The sequence below is a fragment of the Tubulanus polymorphus genome, chromosome 3, assembly GCF_964204645.1.
Source record: "Tubulanus polymorphus chromosome 3, tnTubPoly1.2, whole genome shotgun sequence".
NCBI classification, from domain to species: Eukaryota; Metazoa; Nemertea; class Palaeonemertea; order Tubulaniformes; family Tubulanidae; genus Tubulanus; species Tubulanus polymorphus.
Genome location: NC_134027.1, coordinates 10,088,660 through 10,110,670, shown reverse-complemented (window position 1 = coordinate 10,110,670; position 22,011 = coordinate 10,088,660). Strand labels below are relative to the sequence as shown.

Sequence of the window (22,011 nt, the reverse complement as noted above, 5' to 3'; positions counted from 1 at the left end):
TAGAACGAGCCTTGTTTCAACATTTCATTCATCTAGACTAATAAAGAACACTTGAGACCACCGAATAAGCTTATCTAAAGCCAATGAATTCGAATGAAGTAATAATCATAGATAAATCGACTGATTTCGAACTACGACCAGCCAATATCTAGAGAAACAAAGCTTTCTTTCATGGGAAATGAATAAATACTGCCTACGAGAAAAAAAGGTACCGGTACTTGAACTGGTTCTATATGAATGCGACGTTTACATTGTTTCAGGTTTTCATTTACCTGATTCACATGGTTAGCCGGCGACAACGAAAGAACACAGTTTTTACAAGACTGCTTGCTTACGTCATGTCTTATAAGTTTACTGAAGAGAAAAAATATTGGTAAACCATTTTTTCAGAGGATCTGCAAAAGTAAAGCAGCGTGTAATAGCTGCCGATTCCATTCCAGGGGCCGGTTTTATAGGCTGGTATCAACTTTAACCCCCCAGGGGCAAACTCAATTTATTTTCAGTCAAGTTAACTGCTGGTTAAAGTTAATACCAGTCTATAAAACTGGCCCAGGAGTTTATTAAAGCTATGCATGAACCATTAAAGGGATACTATACTCTCTACCAGGGAAGTAGAGAGCACACTTACTCATTACACTTCCCTGTCTCTACACTAACCCTCAGTTGAGCTTACAAGTTCCCAACATTTCATTCATGTTTTTGAACGATAAAAAGAAACGATGAAAAGACCTGAACTTAGATAAGAAATAGATTGCCAAGCCAACAATGAAATGGCCTGAAGATCTCAGCCATTGCTTTCGTAAGCGTCAATCCCAAAAACATAAAATGTAGATATGACACAGATATCGGAGATCTACTTTTATTGCCAAAAAGACTATTAAGTATATGCTGGGGATACACTGGAACTATTCATTAAAGTATTAATGGAAATGGTTTAGTTTACCCTTGATGGAAGATTAACAATTCAATAAAACATTGCTGATTCCAGCTTCCTCGACCTGAGATTAATACTATACTAGCATAAAAACACCACTCCATGACGAGGTCAAAGGCAATATTTTGTTGTGAATTAGTTCTACCGCACATCTTTAAGGGGAGTTTATTTGAGGATTATAAGATCAGTATAGACTAAGCACTAGGCAACGACCTCAGATTGCATCTTGAAAATGTAATGTTTAAAGCTGGGCTTAGACCGAGTCTTGTCGGAGAGATGTATGATAATCATCTGGAAACCGGGTTTAGACCGAGTCTTATTGGAAAGGTGTATGGTGATCATCTGGAAACTGAGCTTATACCAAGACTTGTCAGAAAGGTATATGCTAATCATCTGGAAGCCAGAGTGGCCAAATCAGGATAGCTAATTAGAATTGATTAGTCAGATGATTGCACACCACATTGTCATGATACGATCATGGGACAAATCGATCGAAGAATGGGAAAGAATGGGAAATGTGCGGCAGGCTTAAAACATAAATGCAAAACTGAAGGGAAACATGAATGAAAAGAACAGGGGTATTCATCGGGTATCATTGTTTATGTTGTACATTATGCTCCTACTGGGATGGAAATCTTAGCAGCTAAACAGCTCACACAAACCTGTGTACGTTCTGTGGATTTTTCCCGTCAGAAAAGTCTGTTTCAGTCATGATGTATTTACTCACAAATCCCCCCAGAGCTAGCGCTTGGGAACTCAAACATTTTCAGTTCGCTAACAACATTCACTACTCACTAAATAGTAGAATCTTGTGTAAGATCCTAGAAAACAGCCAGTTTTACCGGGAATATCAATTTTTTGTCTTTTCAAGGGATATATTGGGGTTTGAAAGACTTGTCATATCTCAAAAAGGCATGCATGTACAAAAGGCAATGGTGTACTCCCGCACTGAGGTGCTAATTCTAAAGAACTTGTCAAGTACCAAAAGGGCACTTTGGTGCCCAACAAGGCAATACTAAGCATACTCCTGCACTGAACTGCACCAATTATCTTTGTTGGAAAAGGGGCACTAAACAAATTTGATAGACTTGCACAACAACAATTCCCCCTGAATCCCCCCTTGGTCTGGGTGCATTACGATACGGCCAACTGGAAATTCTGAAATTCCAGTGCATCATTCCAATTTTCTGATATTTGCAACTCACTACCAGATTGAGCCCAGATTTCGTTAGCAGAAAGTTTCCGATAGAGTATTTCCAGTCAGACCGGTTTATATTTCTCATAAAAATCGGTGCTAATAAAAACGTAATATTGATGCCGGAGGCAGGTGAGAGGGTAGAGTTGCGCGTGGAAGCTACTCGAGTCTGTCAGAACGTATAGAGAACTCAGGCTCGGAGGATGTCAGTCTGTCATGTAACCACTTGCCCGCTATCAATCCGTACAGTAAGGAAAGAACTAGCATATCCCCTCTTGCTCCGTAATATCTGGCTCAACTCTTTGATATCAATGATCTATAAACTGCCTATACTGTTCGGAATATCTTGTTACTTTCAGTCAAACTACATCTTATAGCGCCTGAGCAAGAATGTTATTGCAATTTATCATGAAAACGGATATTTACGAAGTAACTTCAATCAAGTCTGGTGCCAGGATTCTGGATTGACCGTATAGTCTACCATGGACCTTAACCTATTAGCCCTCAAGCTGCCCGTATCTGCCCAGCCTTACTCCTGAAGCTGCCCTGTCTATTACTCCTCACGTCACCCGCATCTGCCCTGACTCTTTTTCGTCTACGATACAAAAACTGTTAGAGCGGGATTCGAACCCAATGGCTTAGGATTAACTATAGACACCCAAAACAACAAAATATCGTACAGAAATTAACATCTTACAATTTGAAATTCCTTTTATCTAAGTAAGTCCGAGTGAATATGGGGGTGGGGGGGGGCAAAGGGTCACAATTTTGGTGGCCCACCTCATCAAATTATATGAAAGCCTCGATTTTCTACAAAATACAACCAACTTGTAGTACATGAAAATCAACTGGAAATTAGCTATTCTGTATCGTGATAAATATGGATTTTCCCTTGAATTTTCCGAGAAGCAATAGACACTGCATAGTAAAATTCCCAATCAATGATGGGTTAAAACCGAACCCACGAGTAGACCGTCTACACGAAAGACTTAAATGGTTTATAATAGCTGGCTTGAATAACATCTATGATTTAAGCCAGTTTTTTGCTATACCAATAATGGATCTGTAGAGGTATGCATTATATAAAGAACAGCGGAAAACCGCAAATCGTTCAATCCATCCGACTGACTGACCGCAGACCGGGCATTTTCACAATACACACCGACTGCGGGCTAATCCTTCTCCCGTCAGCTAGAAATAATTCGCCACATCGCGAGAATGAAAATCTTCGTATTTTATAGAATTTTTTTGACAGATCGCGCTATGATGAATTACATTTGCAGACGATGGAACAAAAGGACAATTTTCATCTACGACAAAGGATTCAGCGCGTATAGATTCATAGAACCCGCTCAGTCGCGTACACCTGATACAGAAACCTGAAAGCATTGTAAGCGGCTATTTTTGGATTGTGAAATGTTTAAAAAATCCGATGAAAAAAAGAAAGCCGGCGAAATAAGTGAAAACACTGCGTCTCAACAACTGGGATTCTATATGCATGGATCCTTAGTCGGATCCGATGGCATCAGGAACCCTACCCAAGTTATCCAGCGTATACATATTCATGCATGTACGATTCGTAAGATCCTGATTGAATTCTTGGATCACTTTTACTCTCAAACACGCGTCCCAAATATTCTCCTAAATAAACTAGAATTCTTATCAGGCGTGGATCGAAGACATAAAGTTAAAGATAGACAGTATTGGACGAAAGGGCACTTTTGCTAAGTAAGGACACCGGCGTACTTCCTGAATGAAAATGAAAACGCGCAGGAGTGAAGCCAATGGGGTTTTGCCACAGCCAACCCTAAATTTTCTTCTAATGTATTCTAAATCCTTAACCTACCATATGAACCTTATAAACCTCCCCTCGATATGTGTTTCAACCCGCACTAAACCCCTTAATCTAAGTACACATGGCTATGTTAAGATGGGTACGTCACCAATTACTGTCATTCTCGATGGGTCCCAATAGAAAATAGACATCAGTGCTGTAGTTAAATTTCTCTGAAGTTCAGAATAATGACTAACTATTCAAATTAATCCTTATTATCATTTTGAAGCTGGCCCACAGGGATTTCTGTCCGTTCTCAACTCAATAAATCACCAGTAAATATACCATTATACATAAGTATCTTTCTAAAAAGAAAAATTTGAATTCAAATTTTCATTTAACTAAATGTGCCTTTTTTCTAATTTTTTCTTTTTCAATTCCCTCAACCACCGGGTTCGATGTTACTTTTTCCGGGGTAGAGACCAGCGAAGAATGTTCGATCAAGAAACTCTGTCGCTACCAGGGTTCGTACTTATTAACCCTGGATTGACATATATATTGACAAGACCAGTGAAGCCTTTTTATTAATCATCATTTTTGCCATTACTTAGGGTTGTTTTTTTAGGTTTTTTTGAGGGGGCATACTTTTATAAACGCGTATAAAATGCCTTTACACATACATGACAGTTGTATTCTATTCATAATTGCCTCATCGATTACTGGCATTACTGAAATTTAAGTAGCGGCATTGTAATACAAAATCTCAAGGGCCCTTCAATTAATCACCCATTGTCGAATACCATTATACGCAGCATATACACTCTATGGGAGAGAGTGTGAGAGATCCGATAGTATTTAATCGGATCATATATAAGTAACGTTTGTATTCAGCGCGATTCCTGAAACTGTTCAACTGTTTCATTGTTCAGCCGCGATCACATGGAGTTGATCTGCTCCGGGCCAATCGAATTGAGTAGTCAAATTTGGTCCGTGCCTAATAAGAAAGCACGTAAACGACTCACTCGATACTAAACAATGCTTAAACGAGTCATTTCCGGAACCAGTTGTAATTCACACGCAATAATTTGACCCCTTGTTTTAATTTGGCTCGGGCTGGGTCCGTCAGTTATGTTGCCAGGCCATATAGCGCAGGCCCATTTGGCACCGATGTGAATGGTAAGCCGACGCAGATTGACCTGGTGATGCGATACACCGACCATCGTAGCTTATTACTCAGATTAGCCACAGTCGCAGACCTATTGCTATCCATCGCATGACCAGAGTGAGCTTGCTAACATCAGCTGATTTCTTGCATCATCATGAATAGCTCATGATGATCCATTCAAAAAGCCAACCCAGAACGCGGGCCATGTTGATATTTGCCACAGCAGCACTGAGCTGGATGTTGGAGCAAGAAGTGAAAGACTCCTAGTCTTGACTAACACCCTCCATCTGGCACCACCACAACAGTGGTCATACTTCATGTGACTAGACTCAATCAGCAATATGAAAGTGTGACACACGACTATAGACGCCGGGAGAGCCAGTTGCAGACAGTTAGTTCAGTTGCCGCATAAGGTCAATATGAGTCTGGTATGAGTCTGGCATTATGTAAACGCCTACCTAGATTTATAGATTAGTTACAACCCAGGGGTTTACTCCATTTGTAGCTCCAATGAGTTCACCCCGCATGGTTAAAGTTAAGTTCAAACCGGTCTTTAAACTCAGAACTCAGTTTTCCATCCAAAGTAAAAACTTGTAATTTTTTTCCTACATAGAATACATAGTTCTCAGGGGTACAATTTCACAATATGATAAATCTCATATTACGTATCTTCGCCGGAGCAATTTACGATAATTAATAACGATTTGATTGCTGATTAAGGTTACAGAAGGGCAATGCGTCTGCCGCCGATACTAATTGTGGATAAACTATAGATAACAACTGGTCGAGTCTCACCAGGGATATGAAGTTATCGCAAACTCAATGGAAGTAGATTCATAAAACGCAGCGAATTGATGCAATTAAGGAAAACTGAACTGAATGAAAAAAAACTCCCTTCTGATCGTTCTGATATTTTTTCATATTTACATCATTAGATAAAACAATTTTGCATCATGGCAGATTTTAAGATGGTGGTCCACAAATTCTTTCACCAAATCGATTCCAAGACCAAGAGTAACTCAGGGATTTTTGCCCAGACAATAGCGCAGGTGGTTTTATATACAATGTTTCGCATACCCCAGCTTTGGTACTGAAATAAATTTTCAGTACCAAATCTAATTTAGTCATTATCGAACTTAACAATTCAAATTATCATTCAACTAGATAATGTATTCATTCTTAAGTGCAAAATATGTACAAGCCCATATAAAAAGCATGATATAGGGAGAAAACACTTGCCATTGTTTTACTGGTAAATGTTTCTATGTTACGCCAGGTGGAAAGCAGACCCTCAAATATTAGTAAGTATCTAAAATTAAGCTACGTTCATTTCCACCAAGAAAAACAATGCGTGGCTTCATGAAAAAACTAGGCACACTAGTAGCAATTGTGAATGAACCATTGTTTCATCATTGTGATAAGGTTGGATTACAGTTAGTTTTTCATTCAGGGTCAGCTACTGACAAACAGTAGTGCCTTATTTATATTAGGAAAAATGACTTGCCACAGCATTGCTAATATATAGAAATCTATTAGGCAAGATTTAATATAAAGACTTTGAAAATGAGAAATCTAATCTTTGGCCCAGGCCAAATAGGCACAGATCAGGCCCTGAGTCAAATTTGGCCGGTGCCTAACTAGAGAGAGCGTGTTCACATGTTAACTACTCATGCTATAGTAAAAAATGCTTAAACTAAGTCATTTCGGAACCAGTTGCAATTCAGATACGATCATTTGTTTTGTGCTGAAATTTGGCTCAGGCCTGGTCTGACGTTTTGGGTCGGGGCAAATTTGGCCTTACAGGCACATACCTATTTGGCACCTGTGTGAACAGTTGTTCCAAAAATGCTCATGACCATCGTGGCTCTTGTCTACCTCTGATGATGGACCGTATAACCTAGAGTCCATGATTATATCCAAAACATACGGATTCGAGGTGAGGGGAATATCTCAAACGAAATAGGCAGAGAGATAGCTAATTCTAAATCGATATCCAAGAGAAGAAATACCTATTAGAAATACCTAGTTCAACAAGAGCAGATCTAAGTTCTCAGCTGAAAAATTACGTAAGAAGATTACGGATATTGGACTATCGATCCAAGAGGAATTATTAGAAAATGCTGATTGATGGAATTGACGTCAGAACGGAAGTGTCGCTCTATGAGACGGATGGATCGAGAGAGAGACTGCTCAGTGAGTGCGGAATGATTCATTTTCTATAACGAACGATTATTAATCTATAACTAACGATCGATTGAATTTCATTTACAGGTATTGCAACTTATCAATAGTTGACAGAGAGAGAGAGAGAGAGAGAGAGAGAGAGAGAGAGAGAGAGAGAGAGAGAGAGAGAGAGAGCGAGAGAGAGCAGAGAGGGAGAGGGAAAGAGGGGAGAGGATAGGGAGCGAGCGAGAAGAGATAGGGAGAGCAGAGAGAGGGAGAGCATGGAAGAGAGAGGGAGAGGGGAGGAAAGGGAGAGGGAAAGGGGAGAGGAGAGGGAGTGAGTCTGAGAGAGGGGAGAGGGAGAGAGAGGGGAGAGGGAGAGAGGGAAAGGGGGAGAAAGGAAGAGAGAGAGCAGAAAGAGCGTTAGGTAAAACGAGCAAACTATCTGCGCACTTGATGATGATGATTGCGTTAGCTCTCTCCTCAAGTTATATTACTATACGTCTGTCAGTGTGACTAACAGAACGTACACAAAAACGTGACTCAATAAACTTCATGAAACCAAAAATGAAGAGAGCGCGCAGGCATACAGGAGCGATGGTAAAATGATACATTTTTCTACAACGCAAATTAACTCAACAGACGTGATGCAACAGATCGTCTTCGTCAATACTCAAGATGTCTGTGATCTATGAATTATGCCGCATTCAGTCCATTTGGATTTCGATGTTTCCCAACAAATCTACGACTAACACTACTAAATAGTTACAGTATTCGAGTAATTTATACACCACGGAAATCGACCAATCAACCAATTGAAAAATGGCGCTGTAACGAAATCGGCAGCGTAATAACTAAAGAATGGCATTTTCATCGAATTCGATTTTGATTGGGCAAATTTTAAGACGCGACTCAACTGGTCGGCGACTGGTTTTCCGGCGACTACCGCCAATCGTCGCACGATTTTCGTCGCCGATTCTAGTCGATCTGAGTCTAGCTACGACTGTTGTGCGACAGTTTTTCACGATCGGCGACTGAATCGCAGGAGTTGAACATGTTCTACTTCTACGACGCGACGGAACCAGTCGCCGACTCGTCGTCGTCGATGTGCGTGTTTCTGCGATGAGTTGCCGACTCCACAACTAATTTCAGCCAATCAAAGCGGCGGATCAAAAATGAACATGGCGACCTCATGGCCCGCCAAATATGAAGGAAAGCTCATTGTTATTGTGAGAAGAGAAACACAGCCTCCATATACTTTCCACGACATTTTTGCATGTTGATAATAAAAAACCTTTGATGAATAACCTAAAATCATGAATATTATTTGAATCACTCTTAAAATTTCAATTTTTCTCTGACAATAATGCCGCTAAATAGATGGAGAGTTTATGGAATAAAAATGGCATACATATTGTTATTTTTATTGGGAGATATGTGCACGTAACTTTGAATGAGTCACGTGATCTACTCGTTGGGAGCCCAGGACTCGGTGTATTGGTGGCGATGTGAGCGCGCTCACGTCCAGTCGTTACGACCAATAGCAACTGGTCGCCGATTATCGCTGAATTCGATCTGAGTGCAATCTACGATAGTCGCCCACAGTTGAGTCGCGTCGTAAGGTCGATCTGAGCCTGGCTTTAAGTATTCATTTAGCAATTTTTTTCTCAAAAAGCAAATTAGAGTTAAAACAGAATTGAATCACATATTGAGATTTTGGGCTTTCAGGATTTCCATATCGGAGCAAGAGATTCTCTCGTTATTCCCAAGGTTATTGCAAACTGGAGCTATACCAGCAACAAGTGGAGATTGTTCCATTCCTTAGATATTGAGGTACCACTTAGGAATAAGATCTCACTAAAACTGACTAGAAATTGCATAAGAACCTTATCAAGTAGAAGAAAAGGAAACTGACAATTTGAAATTGTGAAAGAGGAAAGAAAATGAACAAACTTTTGACGCATTTTTAATAAATCATTGAATCACACTTCTGAGAAATTTGCACTCGGTTTCCGTCTGAAATCTAGTTGTCATTCAGTCCGATATTTGGTGCGTCAATTGACATTTTCGGAAATGGAATGCAATTCAATTCACTTGTCGGGTACCGAGGGAATTCTTAATTTCCGACTCGCGGACAGCGGCGCAGACGCGGGAGTTAGCTGGTTAATTACCCCGAAGAAAGTGCTGCGCTTACGCACTTACGTACGTATATTAGAATCTGTGAAGAGCTGCGTCCTCGGGGGTCGTTCATTTTATGCCGATTCGAGAATTCGCCGAGTGTGACATCGCCGACTGTCGTTAAGCAGAGAATGACAAATTGAATCTCTATATGTTGATTAAGTTTGCGTCGGATTTATTTCGATGGACTCTCTCTGTCTCTCTAGACGCAGTGACTAATAATATACCATCGTAAATCTGTTGCGCTAACACGACCGGCTTAAGACTCCAATACGACTTGGTTAATAATCAAAACGAACAGGAAATCCCTATCATCCGTTCGGATCTGAACTTCTTTTCAAATTTCAATGCCAAATTTTAACTACAAACACCAAAGTCTTTTGCGCACAATTCCACATTCTATCACTGAAATAACTGCCCCTTTTAAGTAGATCATCTGCCCTAGAACAGTCAACATGGGGATAGGTTTTTTTTACCGTAGGTCACTTACAGCTGGGAACGATTCAGAGATCAGTCCTCAACAACTGAGTGACAGTACAGTTGAAACAATCCCTAAAACAAGCTGCGAACCCGTTCCCTGATATGAATGCGACGATATCATCTAATCATGTACAAGCCAAGGCAACAACAGTTGTCGGACTTAAACTATGGAAAATAGTTCCTCTATTGCATTTTGGATATGTTGTAGTTCAGGGCCGATAGCTAAATTTTGACTGAGACAACTTTTTTAATATCGACCCCGTTCATCAGTTATGAGGTCATCTTCAAGGTCATGTCTCTGTGAAAAACAGTTTTTAGCGCCTAGTTCTGCTACTAGGTGGCGCACTGGGCCCATTCTTTGAACTAGACTCCCAAACTAACATAGTACCCAAGTTTCATCGGACAGACATACACAGACAGCATAAGACAGCACAAGAACAGAATTTCCGTCACATATTTCTTATTCATGCGGAAGACCGTTTCGATAGCACATAATCATCGTTTTACTTGGAAGTTAGAAAAATATTGTTTCCATGGATTCCGAAGTACGTCACACGGTCTTGCGACACCACAACGACTCATTCATGAAAGAATGTACGTGTACGCAAAATATCCCCAGTCAGCGAGAAAGAATGTTTTCAGCAAAACGGTTACGTACGACGACAGCGTGACACAAATATTGAGCTCGCGCGTGGTTTATATGAGAAAAGAAAATAAGCCACCAGTCGAGCAAACAAGTTCACTTGAACAAGTTTTCTACGCGGCCCCAACGCGAGTAGAGCGTAGAGGAGAAAATGACAGTCAATTGCGAGGCGTAAGCCGAAATAATAGTTTTAAATCGAATCTAATCAGATGATTAATGTGTATGTTAAACATTCTAGTTGAACTTCGGTAACTGTTTACAATAGACCGGCCTTTCAACGGACAAACATTCCTTAATATAGTGAACAACAACTATTGACCTCAATTCATCCATTGATATGTAATTATTTTCGGGGCGACAATTTTTACAAATGTGTAATATTGTTTACCCTACATCCCAGATATAATGAAATCTAAGTCCATATATAAGATATGGTAATATCAGGAATAATTGCGGTCCTTAAACACAAATTTTTAATACTCAACAATGTGAAAGCAACTATATTAATGTGTATTCACACATTACAATCGCGACGGATATTTATAATAGACCTACATTACGAGGTAGAGAAGTGAGTGTTTTGTAAGGATCAGTCACGCCGTGGTTAACCACGATATTACTAGCAAAATACCGAACTACCTGCAGTGCGCCCTCCTTAGGTCGCCCGATGCCTCCAGTTGCTTCTGATAGTATTGATGTGTTGTAAAGATGACCTAAAGATGGCTTACATATTAGCCCGCAAGCCGCCTGTATCCGCCCTGCCTATTACTCCTCAAGCCGCTCGGATTTGACATCCTCTGCTATACAAAAACGGCTAGAGCGGGATTCAAACCCGTTAGCTCATGATAAACTAGATACCCAAGACTTCAGAATTCCGTACAGAAATCGCCATCTTCCTACTTTGGAATCGAAGTGTTTGGGGTATGAACATGACAGCACCAAGCGCTCAGTTCTATCCAAGTAAATCAAGATGAAATTTTGGGGGATGAAGGTCACGATTTTGGTGGCCAACCTCGCATCAAATCTCATATCTTATGAAAGCCTTGACTATTTACTTCAAAATGACATGAACTTGCAATACATGAAAATCAACTGAGAATGAACTATTCTTTATCATAATAAATGATTTTTTCGCCTTAATTTTCTGACTAATAGACACTGCATATTCCTGAGTGATAATGGGTTAAAAGGCATTACTTCTGTGCAACCACTTTTATACTACGATTTTTAAAAAAACTGGATCCTTTTTAATGAGAATGATGATATCAACTCCATTAAAAATTCTACCGCGCAGATTGAGAAAACAAACACTAGACATCTAGAAACACGGAAAAAAGGGCCGATACCATGGATAATTTGAAAAAATGTTTCATTCAGCAGCATATTTTTCAGCGAAATGAACCAACAAAAATGACGTACATTTTTCAAGTGGCTACGCAAATAGGACATCATGCTGCATTATACTGGCCGAGTGGACTGCGCTGTCAAAACGGATAGACTCGAACAAATTTCAATAAAATGAATTTGTCTGGTATTGAATATTTCAATAGCGATAACACGAGAGCTTTTGGTAATTTGTCGCGTATCGTTTTTCAATAAAAGTTGCCGACTTTTAAAGTGATGCATAATTTCCTTAAAAACTGGCTGCACGCATCGATATTATTACGAGGCAAACTTTTACATTACGAGGCTCGCCAAGTGATGAGTAACGCTAATTACTGTAAAATGAAATATTTAAGACGTCAAAAGTTTGACAGATGTTTTATTTGTTCATCCACGGATAATGAGAAATTAATCTCATGTCAACGCGACCACAGCCGTAGTAGTTATGGTATAGCGATGCCCGGGAATAAGTAACTACCCTCATCAACACGACGGGAAACAGAACAGAAAAAACGCGCATATGACCACTGTTTTAGGATTTTGACTAAACCCTTTCAGTGCATCTACACCGCAGTGCAGTGTACAAATCAGGGATAGATTTTGCTAGTACACCGCACTGTGGTGTATTGATGTAATTAGTAATTATCTCTCTTGAAAAATGGCAGCACGTGTCAAACATAGTGAAATACTAGCAACTAACGATACACCCGTTGTATTCCCGTTGTTCAACACACTAGGGTGGAATTTTTTAGAATTTTCAAATTATCTCCAGCTTTGTAGGGTATTAATTAGTCAGCAGTGAAAGGGTTAATCTCCTACTTCAGGGTCCCTATACAGATCAGTTCTTCCTGGATATAAAGAGTTTTAAGGGAAGAAATTTCAAATTTTTAGGAAGTGTCTGCATCGCTTTCATATCCAAATTACAGTAGACTCCTAAATTAGTGCTGTTTATCTCGGTGAACCATTAATTCAGTGCTTTTGTAAGTAATACACTACCTAAACTCAGTTTCATTACTGCCTAAATGTTACTACATAAAAACAAATCCTGATCCCAACTGTATCGATTTAGGCGTAATTTATTGTACACAAACATTTCTAATTGCCTATTTCTCAAAATTGAAGGAGTTTTAAAGGAGTTTTGGGCATTTCGCTCGAATTAAAGGAGTTTCAAATACCTTAAAAAGCATTTTCCGTTGAGAAGGAGTTTATGTTTATGAAGGAAACAAGGAGTTGTAGGGACCTTTTTCATATTAGTCACATAATATAGTCATTAACATACTCTGCAACAAAAAAAAATGACAGCTTATTCATCTAGAAAACCTCGTGATAACATGTAGGTAAAACCGGTCCTATAAAGAAACTCGAGGTTTGTAGAAGATCGTTTAAATGAAACAGAGAACCAATCATTTACGAAAAAGCTGGATATCCTGTTACATCATAATTACATTACAAAAGGTAGGCCTAACAAATTAAATAGTCACGTTAGTAGTCAGGTTTGTTTTCTAGAATGATGGACAACTAACGCGCATCGGGCAAGGAAATCTCTCGGGAGAAACTCGCAGTACGAGATTGTGTTTTATTCCACGTGTGGATTAACATTTTTGCCGTGTGGCTGCTCCGCATAGCCTACATAATCTAAACAGCACCGGCGGATAACCTGCGGAATTCCATTTCTACCTGATCTACTATTTTGTAATCGACAAGACTTTTTTTCCGATGGTTGACTGTGCGGAACGGAACAGGCGGAAATTGTATAGGTTTTCATCGTCCCGAGATAAAGGATCGTCGAACAACAAAAACATCGTCTTAATATTCCGGGAATCTACAGTATTCGCTCTATAGGCAAACGTTCTGGGTCCAGTTCCACAGACGTGAGTTAAGATTTGACTCGGAGTTAACTCATCGAAAATGAACTTATATTAACCCAGAGTTAACGCTAACCCAAGACTGTGGAACTGGATCCCGTTTGAATCATTTTAAAAATGAGATCAAACGAAATCGATTGTTCAAGTGAAATTAATTGCTGTTTCGAGGAAACATTTCACCTACAATGGCGTACCCGCAGTGCTACTGTGGCAATCGAGGATTCCACATATGGCAAGCAAGGATCCGCCAGGTTCACTAGCAGATAGTTGGTCTTTCGCTCGAATGTGCCCTCTAGACAGGAAAAAATTTTTCAAAAAGAAAATTTCAAAAAGACTAAAAATAAATGCAAATTGGCCCTGATAAGATCAAGAAAAGCCCCTGTTTGTCCTAAATTTTCTGTGGGAGGGCCACCAGAACCCCCAGTAATGTAAGCGCTTGCAGCCCTCGCATTGCCAAATCTGCCCTTTTCAAATTAAGTGCCCATTCCTATTTCAAGATTCACCCCTTCATAATATCCCATAGATCCTCCATTCCATTGTAGGCCCATAATCAAATTTTGACCTTTAGCAAACAACATTTCGTTAAGAAGTGTGCAACAGGATTCTGGTTTCAACAGTTTACCCATGGGTGAAATCTAAAATACCAAGTTCTCAATACAGTCAGCAGCTTATCGCCCCTTTGAGACCCTTTACATGCTATAATATCACAATATATATTATATATATGTAGTGTAATGAGATGTTACAAAGCCATATATATTCATTCTCTTACTCATATTAAAACTATTTCTTTGAAAACTGGCCATAAAATGGCAGTCAAGTTGAGCAGTTGAACTAGAAAAAAATTCTATCGATTCCATACTAATTAACCCAGATATGTCCTGCTCATTTATTGACTTTTTTTTCACATATCAACACTCATTAGCTAACCCCAGCAATCAGAAGTCAGAGTCGACAGTCAGTCAAGTGTCTAAAGCCATTAGACCCACTACGCTTGGCGAAATTAACCCTCTGATATTTCCGACTTTATGTTAACGCGTATTCAACACTGAACATTTGTTACGATGAATATTTCATTTTGGCAAAATCAAAAAAAAATTTGAGCCGATTTTGACTATGCATCTAATACAATTGATACACTTGTAATATTAAGTCTTTTATGAAAAGTACATAATTTTCAGCAATAGGTCCTTGAAACTCAAATCTTGTTATAAACTATTTTTAACATTTTAATTTTTTCAGTCAACATGGGGATATATTTTTTTTCCACTATCGGAATATCTGCATAAAGCTAAGGCCTAATTGTAAACTTTGTAGTAGGTTCAATAATGTATCTATTTCTGGGATTGAGAATACACAATATTAATGGTTGTGTCAACACGCTATTCTTAGTCCAGTCAGTTTTAACTTATAGATCTTCTACTTCTTCTAGTACTAGGGGGAATGGCAGGACATCTGGAACATGTTATCCTATTTCACCTGCCCAGCTGGTGGCAGGTAGGTACCAATGTAGGGGTATATAGTCGGATATCTGGATAATGCACTTGCTTGATCTCTCATCAAATATGTATTAATAAGCCTGCCACATGGCCAGCTGTCATTGCATAAAATGCCACAAGTCCAATATATTTCAGAAAAAGAACTACTGAATTTCACACTACAATGCCCTGCTATCACCAGCCTCATTCTTCTCCAGCATCCTCTCAGGATACAAATTTCATCTAACTTGTCCAAGGATTTTCATGAATCTTAATCAACTTGAACTTTTCAGTTCAGATCTAATAAAGAATAACCCCCCACCTCCCCCAGTAAATTCAAACCCCTTTGAATGCGAACTTCAGTGAAAGCATTCCCGATTTAATGAACTTAACGAAAAATGCTAAGAGCCGCTCGTCATGAAAAGGTGACTAAAAAAAAATCGGAAGAAGTTTAAGCATGAATGATTGAAAATCTCTCAAGAGGGACCTTTAAGAAACTCAAGAAACCAGTTGAATAATCAGCTCCAGTAACTGACATACGAGCAGATAAACGGCTAGAACCTATACTGCCAGTTCCTATACGGTTCAGTTCTATAAGATACGTCGAGATCATTAAGTGATTTTCCGAAGTTGTTTCGTAGTCTCCCTACGTTACCAATTATCACCGTTCGAAACAGGTGAATTTTAACCCTTTCGTAGCGAGTTTAATGTAGACGATTTACTGCCAAAACGTCATTTCAACTTCGATTGATACTTCCCCAAGCAAATTTCATCAACCCAAAAACTTTCTAGTAGGAAGTACTTTACAGACTATTTCTTGTTTAATCAACGCCGATAACTTTCAAGTTGCTGAATTTACGAATACGTTGTAGAAAACCTTAAATTACCACGATCTTTCATTGCAGCATCAGTTAATCGAGTAAAATATTTGGGGTCCCATTAACGGTACCGATTAGAGGAATGGTCTACTTAACCACAAAAAGGTTAGAGAGAAAGATCCCACAATAAATGCATTGATAGGTAAAACGTTTATGAAAATATTAGAAATATTTCTGGTGGTTGCTACCACCCTTTGTATTCAGTCTAAGATTACTGGCCAAAAAGCTCTTTTATTCTAATCATTTTACTACAGATATTGTGATCCACCACAACTGATTCACCAAAAGGTTAGACCTGAGAAAAAACCCATTTTTCATTACCTAATTCATTCACTTTCATGGAATTATTATCAACTCGACGAGCAAAAAGGCGCAAAGAAATATATATAAATTCAGAAGTAGTTAAGATTTGACGGTTCGTTTGATGTCGAACTGAAGAGGAGATACGAGAACGCATTACGTATTTTATCGCCGATTAAAGGCGGATAAATCGGTGTTCACCGGCCGCGAAACACAGCGCGCCAGATCAACCGATGTAGGCTTCAATAAACCACTCTGTCGGGTTAAACACCACAACTAACCAACTCTCTCTCCGGCGAAATACGATGTTAGCCCCGACTATATTTTGCCTTTGATGATGATGATGATGATGATGTCAGTTTCGCCGATTGCAGCGGCTCTATTTTTACCGAGTACAGACGAGAGCAGCAGAGATCATCGAGGAGAGCGAATTCACCTGTAAGATCTCAGCGGTAGAACCAGAACCTGGAGAACAGCACGCCTAATGTTTCCACTTCACTTGTGTTGTTGAACTGTCGGGTAATATATATAAACAGGCCTCGGCTGAACGTGTATTCACGGTTATTATCGATAAGGCTGGGGTAGAGCCAGCGATGGGTTAGGATTTTAATCAAATTTGATTATTTGTTCGGTCATTAATCCGCCAAATATACAAATATCATCACCTCTCGTTACCCCAAACGACTGTTTATAATCAAATTATGCTTCACGGTTTACGCAGTAATGAACATGTATACATACGCGTTAGCCAATCATAATTGTTAGTATATATTTAGCAGTTATTGATTATTAAATTCTACTGACTAATTTATTATATAATCGTCAGACAAATACGCTAATATGTTTGTAGAAAATGAAATTGATCGAAAACTTTTCAAAAATTCATTGCCAACTCTCGAAAAAAAACCTTATAGAAGGGCTTCGTAGTAATAGCATATAGTCAGCATTCAAAGAACTCCGATATTAGCAATTCATACTCTACAACTCTAACCTATTTGAATTACAAATGACTACTTCACGCTATCAGTAGGGGCATATAAATAGTTCTAGAAATGAAAAAAAAAAGTATCACACAAATTCGAAAATGGTCTTTAGGCCTCCTATCAGTCTGGAGAGCGTCTGAAATGTCTCATTTCAATTGACAAATATTCTAAGCTCCGTATTTAGAAGCTTTAGGCTTTTCGGCGTTATTGAAATGCTGAAAATGAGAAGCCTAGAGGTCTTCTACCTAGTAAAACTTTTTTACCAGGTAAAAGACCTCTAGTCTTCTCATTAAAAAACTCCTCACTCTATTCAAAATACAAAGACAACCAGCTTAACCAGATCAATACACAACAAAGTGGCCAATAGTTGACTTATCAGTGGCAAAATTTATTTCCAGACCTACATGCGCGGAATCTTACCTCCAATAGTGTAGAGCAAAACCCGGGCACTGATCTCCACATTTAAGACATGGCCGCCCGCGTTCAAGTTCGCCTGATATAATAGTTGCCTAAAATCGAAGAAGAAATCATAATCACAATTTGTAGGAATGAAATAAACATCCTATTGAGAACAAAATAAAAATCTCAAAATGACATTTTTGAGTAGACATTATCAATTAATCACTCAACAACAAAGTTATATGAGGATTCAATTTTTGAGGCTACTGGCCTAGTAGGTAGTTCAATTCAGAGTTCAATCTGAAAGTCAAATCCTAACCATCAACTGGCTTACTAGATTCATAACATTCAGTCTTGTGAAATACAACTTAATAGGTCCAAAGCCTAATGTAACGTAGGTAGACCCTATGTCCTGAGTTAATCCAGCTCCTGCTGACACTGGCATTAGAACTAAATTAGTTGTTTGTCATAACAGACTCCCTGTAGGCTAACTAATTGTAAACTAATGCCACAGTAAGCCATGATCGGGCATGCCATGACATTTACACCAGTGCCACATTTCTAGTATCAGCAGGGTCGAAATGCTTCATCCGCCCAGGTAGGTGGGACCTCCCTGATCCGCCCAACCCTCTAGGTTTTGAAAAATTTTTGTTGATTAAGAGTAGTACCATAAGCCTATACTATTAAATTCAAACTGAGCCCAAGGTATTTGGCATTGAGTTGATCCAGGACCAGCGCCGCAGGGGTCAAAGGCTGAAATCTGATAGGCCTGATGTAGGCTTTAATATCGAGCCTGTGTAGAAAAAAGTTAACGTACCGGTAGACCTACCCTCCCCCTCCTCCGTCCCTACCCCCCAGTTAGGCCTAATATTGCACTCAAGCGCAAAGTTAAAATCTCACCAAAGTGCCATAAATTAGATTCGCCATTATGTGCCTTGGAATCAATCAATGTCTTAAAATTTTTATTCCTTATCTTTATAGGCCCAACTCAAACTGGCACTATCACATGACTAGCCCATAACGTTCCTATCATCATGTAGCAGACCCATACGCAGACTCTATTTTGGGTGGGTGCAAGTTTAGATATGGTGGAACTTAATAGCAGAGCCAGCAATGGTTTGGGCCCTCCCCCAAGAAAATTTTAAGTGAATATTTCATATAGCCTAATAAGTCACTGAAACACTAATGCGTAATTAATCTAATAAAATTTTTTTAGACAAAAAATAGTGGAACCTTTTTTGGGGACGTGCGTTCGCACCAAATATTATAGGCCAACCCCGGGCCTCTTGAGTACGGGCCTATAATTTAGTAGAACTGGGCCACATGGAACTGGGTGAAATATTCCGATTCCAGCTGATTCCCATTAAATAATCAAACAGTGGCGTTGGCAGTGCAGCCACTGCAGCGGCAAAAGCTGCGGCAATAATTTACTGAATGACGTTTTTTTTTCTTTGAATACGTTTTTTGAAGAAATTAAGTAATAATTTAGAAACTGTCCAAAATCGGTGTTTGGTTGCAGCAATCAAAAATTGCTTCCAACGCGCCTGTCAAATTCTAAAAAGTCCCCACGCAGTTTATAATACCTGGAAAGAAAAGCCGGAATAAAATTCCTTGATTGATTTTGCCGATTGAATTTTGGCAATTAAAATTTCGAACCTCGACTTATTTAATCACAGCGACATTTACTTACTTTCATCGATTCGCCATAAGCGGCATGATTAGCAGCAGACATAGTAATTATCCTTATCGTTAATTACATAATTCGATAGTAAATAATATCCATAGATCGATTAAAATAGTCAATTTCCATTCATGATTCCCTCCTCTCGACTCCGGCGTACGTCGAACTGTGAGACAACGTAGTAATGCCTTCCAATAGTTCAATAGTTTTCCGCTAGATGTCGCACTTCTTTGCCAAATGTAGGAAAAGTAATAACTGCAAAAAACCGGTCCGCAACAGATGGTTTGGCAGGGACTGTAGAGATGCACAGAAGAAATATAATTATATGAAAAAAAGATATAGGGGTTGCCCTACTCTTTCCAATTTTGAATCCCTTAAGAACTCGTCTAAAAACTATAAAAAGGTCATCCGAGAAAATAAGAAGAAACAAAAGGATGAATTTATTAAGGAATTGAGAGAATGCGAAATTAATAACCCAAAAAAGTATTGGTCGATGCTAAACTCTGCGAGCGGAACAAAAAATAATGAGGCTAATATAGATATTGATATTTTTCTTGAACATTTTATGAGATTAAATGATTTGAATAATGTTAACAATGAAACCGATGACGGTGATGAGCCCCCAGACGTGGGTGACCATCCTGTCTATGACAATTATATTTTGAACAGTGATATAACCAGTGATGAGGTAATTAAGGCTATCTCTTTACTCAAAAACAATAAGGCCCCAGGCATTGATGGAATCACGAATGAGCTGTTGGGAGTTAGTCAGTATCCGTTTTTAGTTGATATATTACAAAAATTATTCAATTTAGTTCTTAAAACAGGATATGTTCCAGAGATGTGGTCTATAGGCGTCATCAAACCCATTTTCAAAAAGAATGGCGATCCCTCTAATCCTGATAATTATAGAGGTATTACCTTAGTTAGCTGTCTTGGTAAATTATTTACAAGTATCCTAAATCAAAGATTGTCAACATTTCTAGATACGAATCACATTATAAGTGAAGCCCAGGCTGGCTTTAGATCGAAATATTCCACCATTGATCATATTTACACGCTTAAAACAATCGTAGAGCTGTATCTTTGTCAGGGAAGAAGACTTTTTTGCGCCTTTGTTGATTTAAGAAAGCTTTCGACTCGATTTGTAGGGTAAAGTTATGGCGAAAATTAATTGCTAACAGTGTTAATGGAAACTTTTTCAATGTGGTCAAAAATATGTATAACTCCATAAAATCATGTGTTGAATTAAATGGTTGCACGTCACAATACTTTGCAGCTGATAGAGGCTTAAGACAAGGCGAAAATCTCTCACCTATCCTCTTTTCGTTATTCTTAAACGACATTGTAGAATTTTTCATTGATCGTGGAAAACCGACTTTGTCATTTATAGAAAAACTAAATTTGAATCGTGATCAGGATATTGATACTTTACTGAATTTATTCATAATACTATACGCAGATGATACAGTTATTCTTGCTGAGGATGAGAAATCTCTTCAGCTACACTTAGATACCTTATTTGAATATTGCGCCGCTAATGGTCTCACTGTTAACTCAGAGAAAACTAAAGTACTAGTATTTGCGCGAAGTAAATCCCGGATAAAAACGATTTCGAAATTTATGTTTGGTGATCAAGAGTTAGAGGTAGTTGAAGATTATGTTTATCTCGGAGTAAAATTCAATTGGAATGGTAACTTTGCTAAGGCAAAAAAGTATCTTTACGATAAAGCTATCAGAGCTATGTTTTCGATCGTTCAAAAAGGCAGACGTTTGAAATTGCCCATAGATGTTATGTTTAAATTATTTGATACGTGTGTTGCTCCAATAGCCATGTATGGGTGTGAGATCTGGGGATATGAAAATCTTGATTTATTAGAAAATATTCATTGCTTCTTCTGTAAAATCTTAATGAAAGTGACGAAATATTCTCGCAACTTACAAGTTTTATCAGAGCTAGGACGTTACCCTATGAATATAGATGTTAGACGCAGGATGATTAACTTTTGGGTGAAAACAGTATCTGGAAAGCAAACCAAACTTAATTCAATACTCTATAAAATATCTTTCAATTTATTTTTAAGGGATAAATTTATGAGCCCTTGGTTATCATATATAAAGAAAACGTTTGATGACTGTGGTTTGTCCTGCATTTGGACGCAGCAATTCATGACTAACAGTAAATCTTTTTCAAAACGAATAAAACAGATACTCCGTGACCAGCACCTTCAAGAAACTGTATCTGCCATAAATACTAATCCGATATACACTAACTTTAGGCAATATAAAAATGATATTAGGTTAGAGAAGTATATAATAGAACTTGGTGATGACTTAGGAACTAGTTTATTTGAATTTAGGGTCGGGTCCTATATTTTACCTGTGAACAAATTTTCAAACCTTCATTTAGACAGAGCCGATAGAATATGCCCCACTTGTAATACTTTAGGTGACGAATCCCATATTCTGTTTGACTGTACCTTACTTAACGAACAACGCAAAAACTTTTTGA

The 22,011-nt window shown here is 38.7% G+C and overlaps 1 protein-coding gene across 1 annotated transcript in view; it reads right to left on the bottom strand.

Moving 5' to 3' along the window:
• The window catches only part of LOC141902411 (prickle planar cell polarity protein 3-like), a 28,590-nt gene extending 8,936 nt beyond the window's left edge, over window positions 1–19,654 (bottom strand). Inside the window, exons 1-2 of the mRNA XM_074790121.1 lie at window positions 19,509–19,654; window positions 17,840–17,928 (exon numbers count right to left, since the gene is read on the bottom strand). Coding sequence (XP_074646222.1) covers window positions 17,840–17,928; window positions 19,509–19,550 — 131 coding nt within the window. The 5' untranslated portion in view covers window positions 19,551–19,654. The remainder of the gene's footprint in view (window positions 1–17,839; window positions 17,929–19,508) is intronic.
• Between the last annotated feature and the right edge of the window lie 2,357 nt (window positions 19,655–22,011).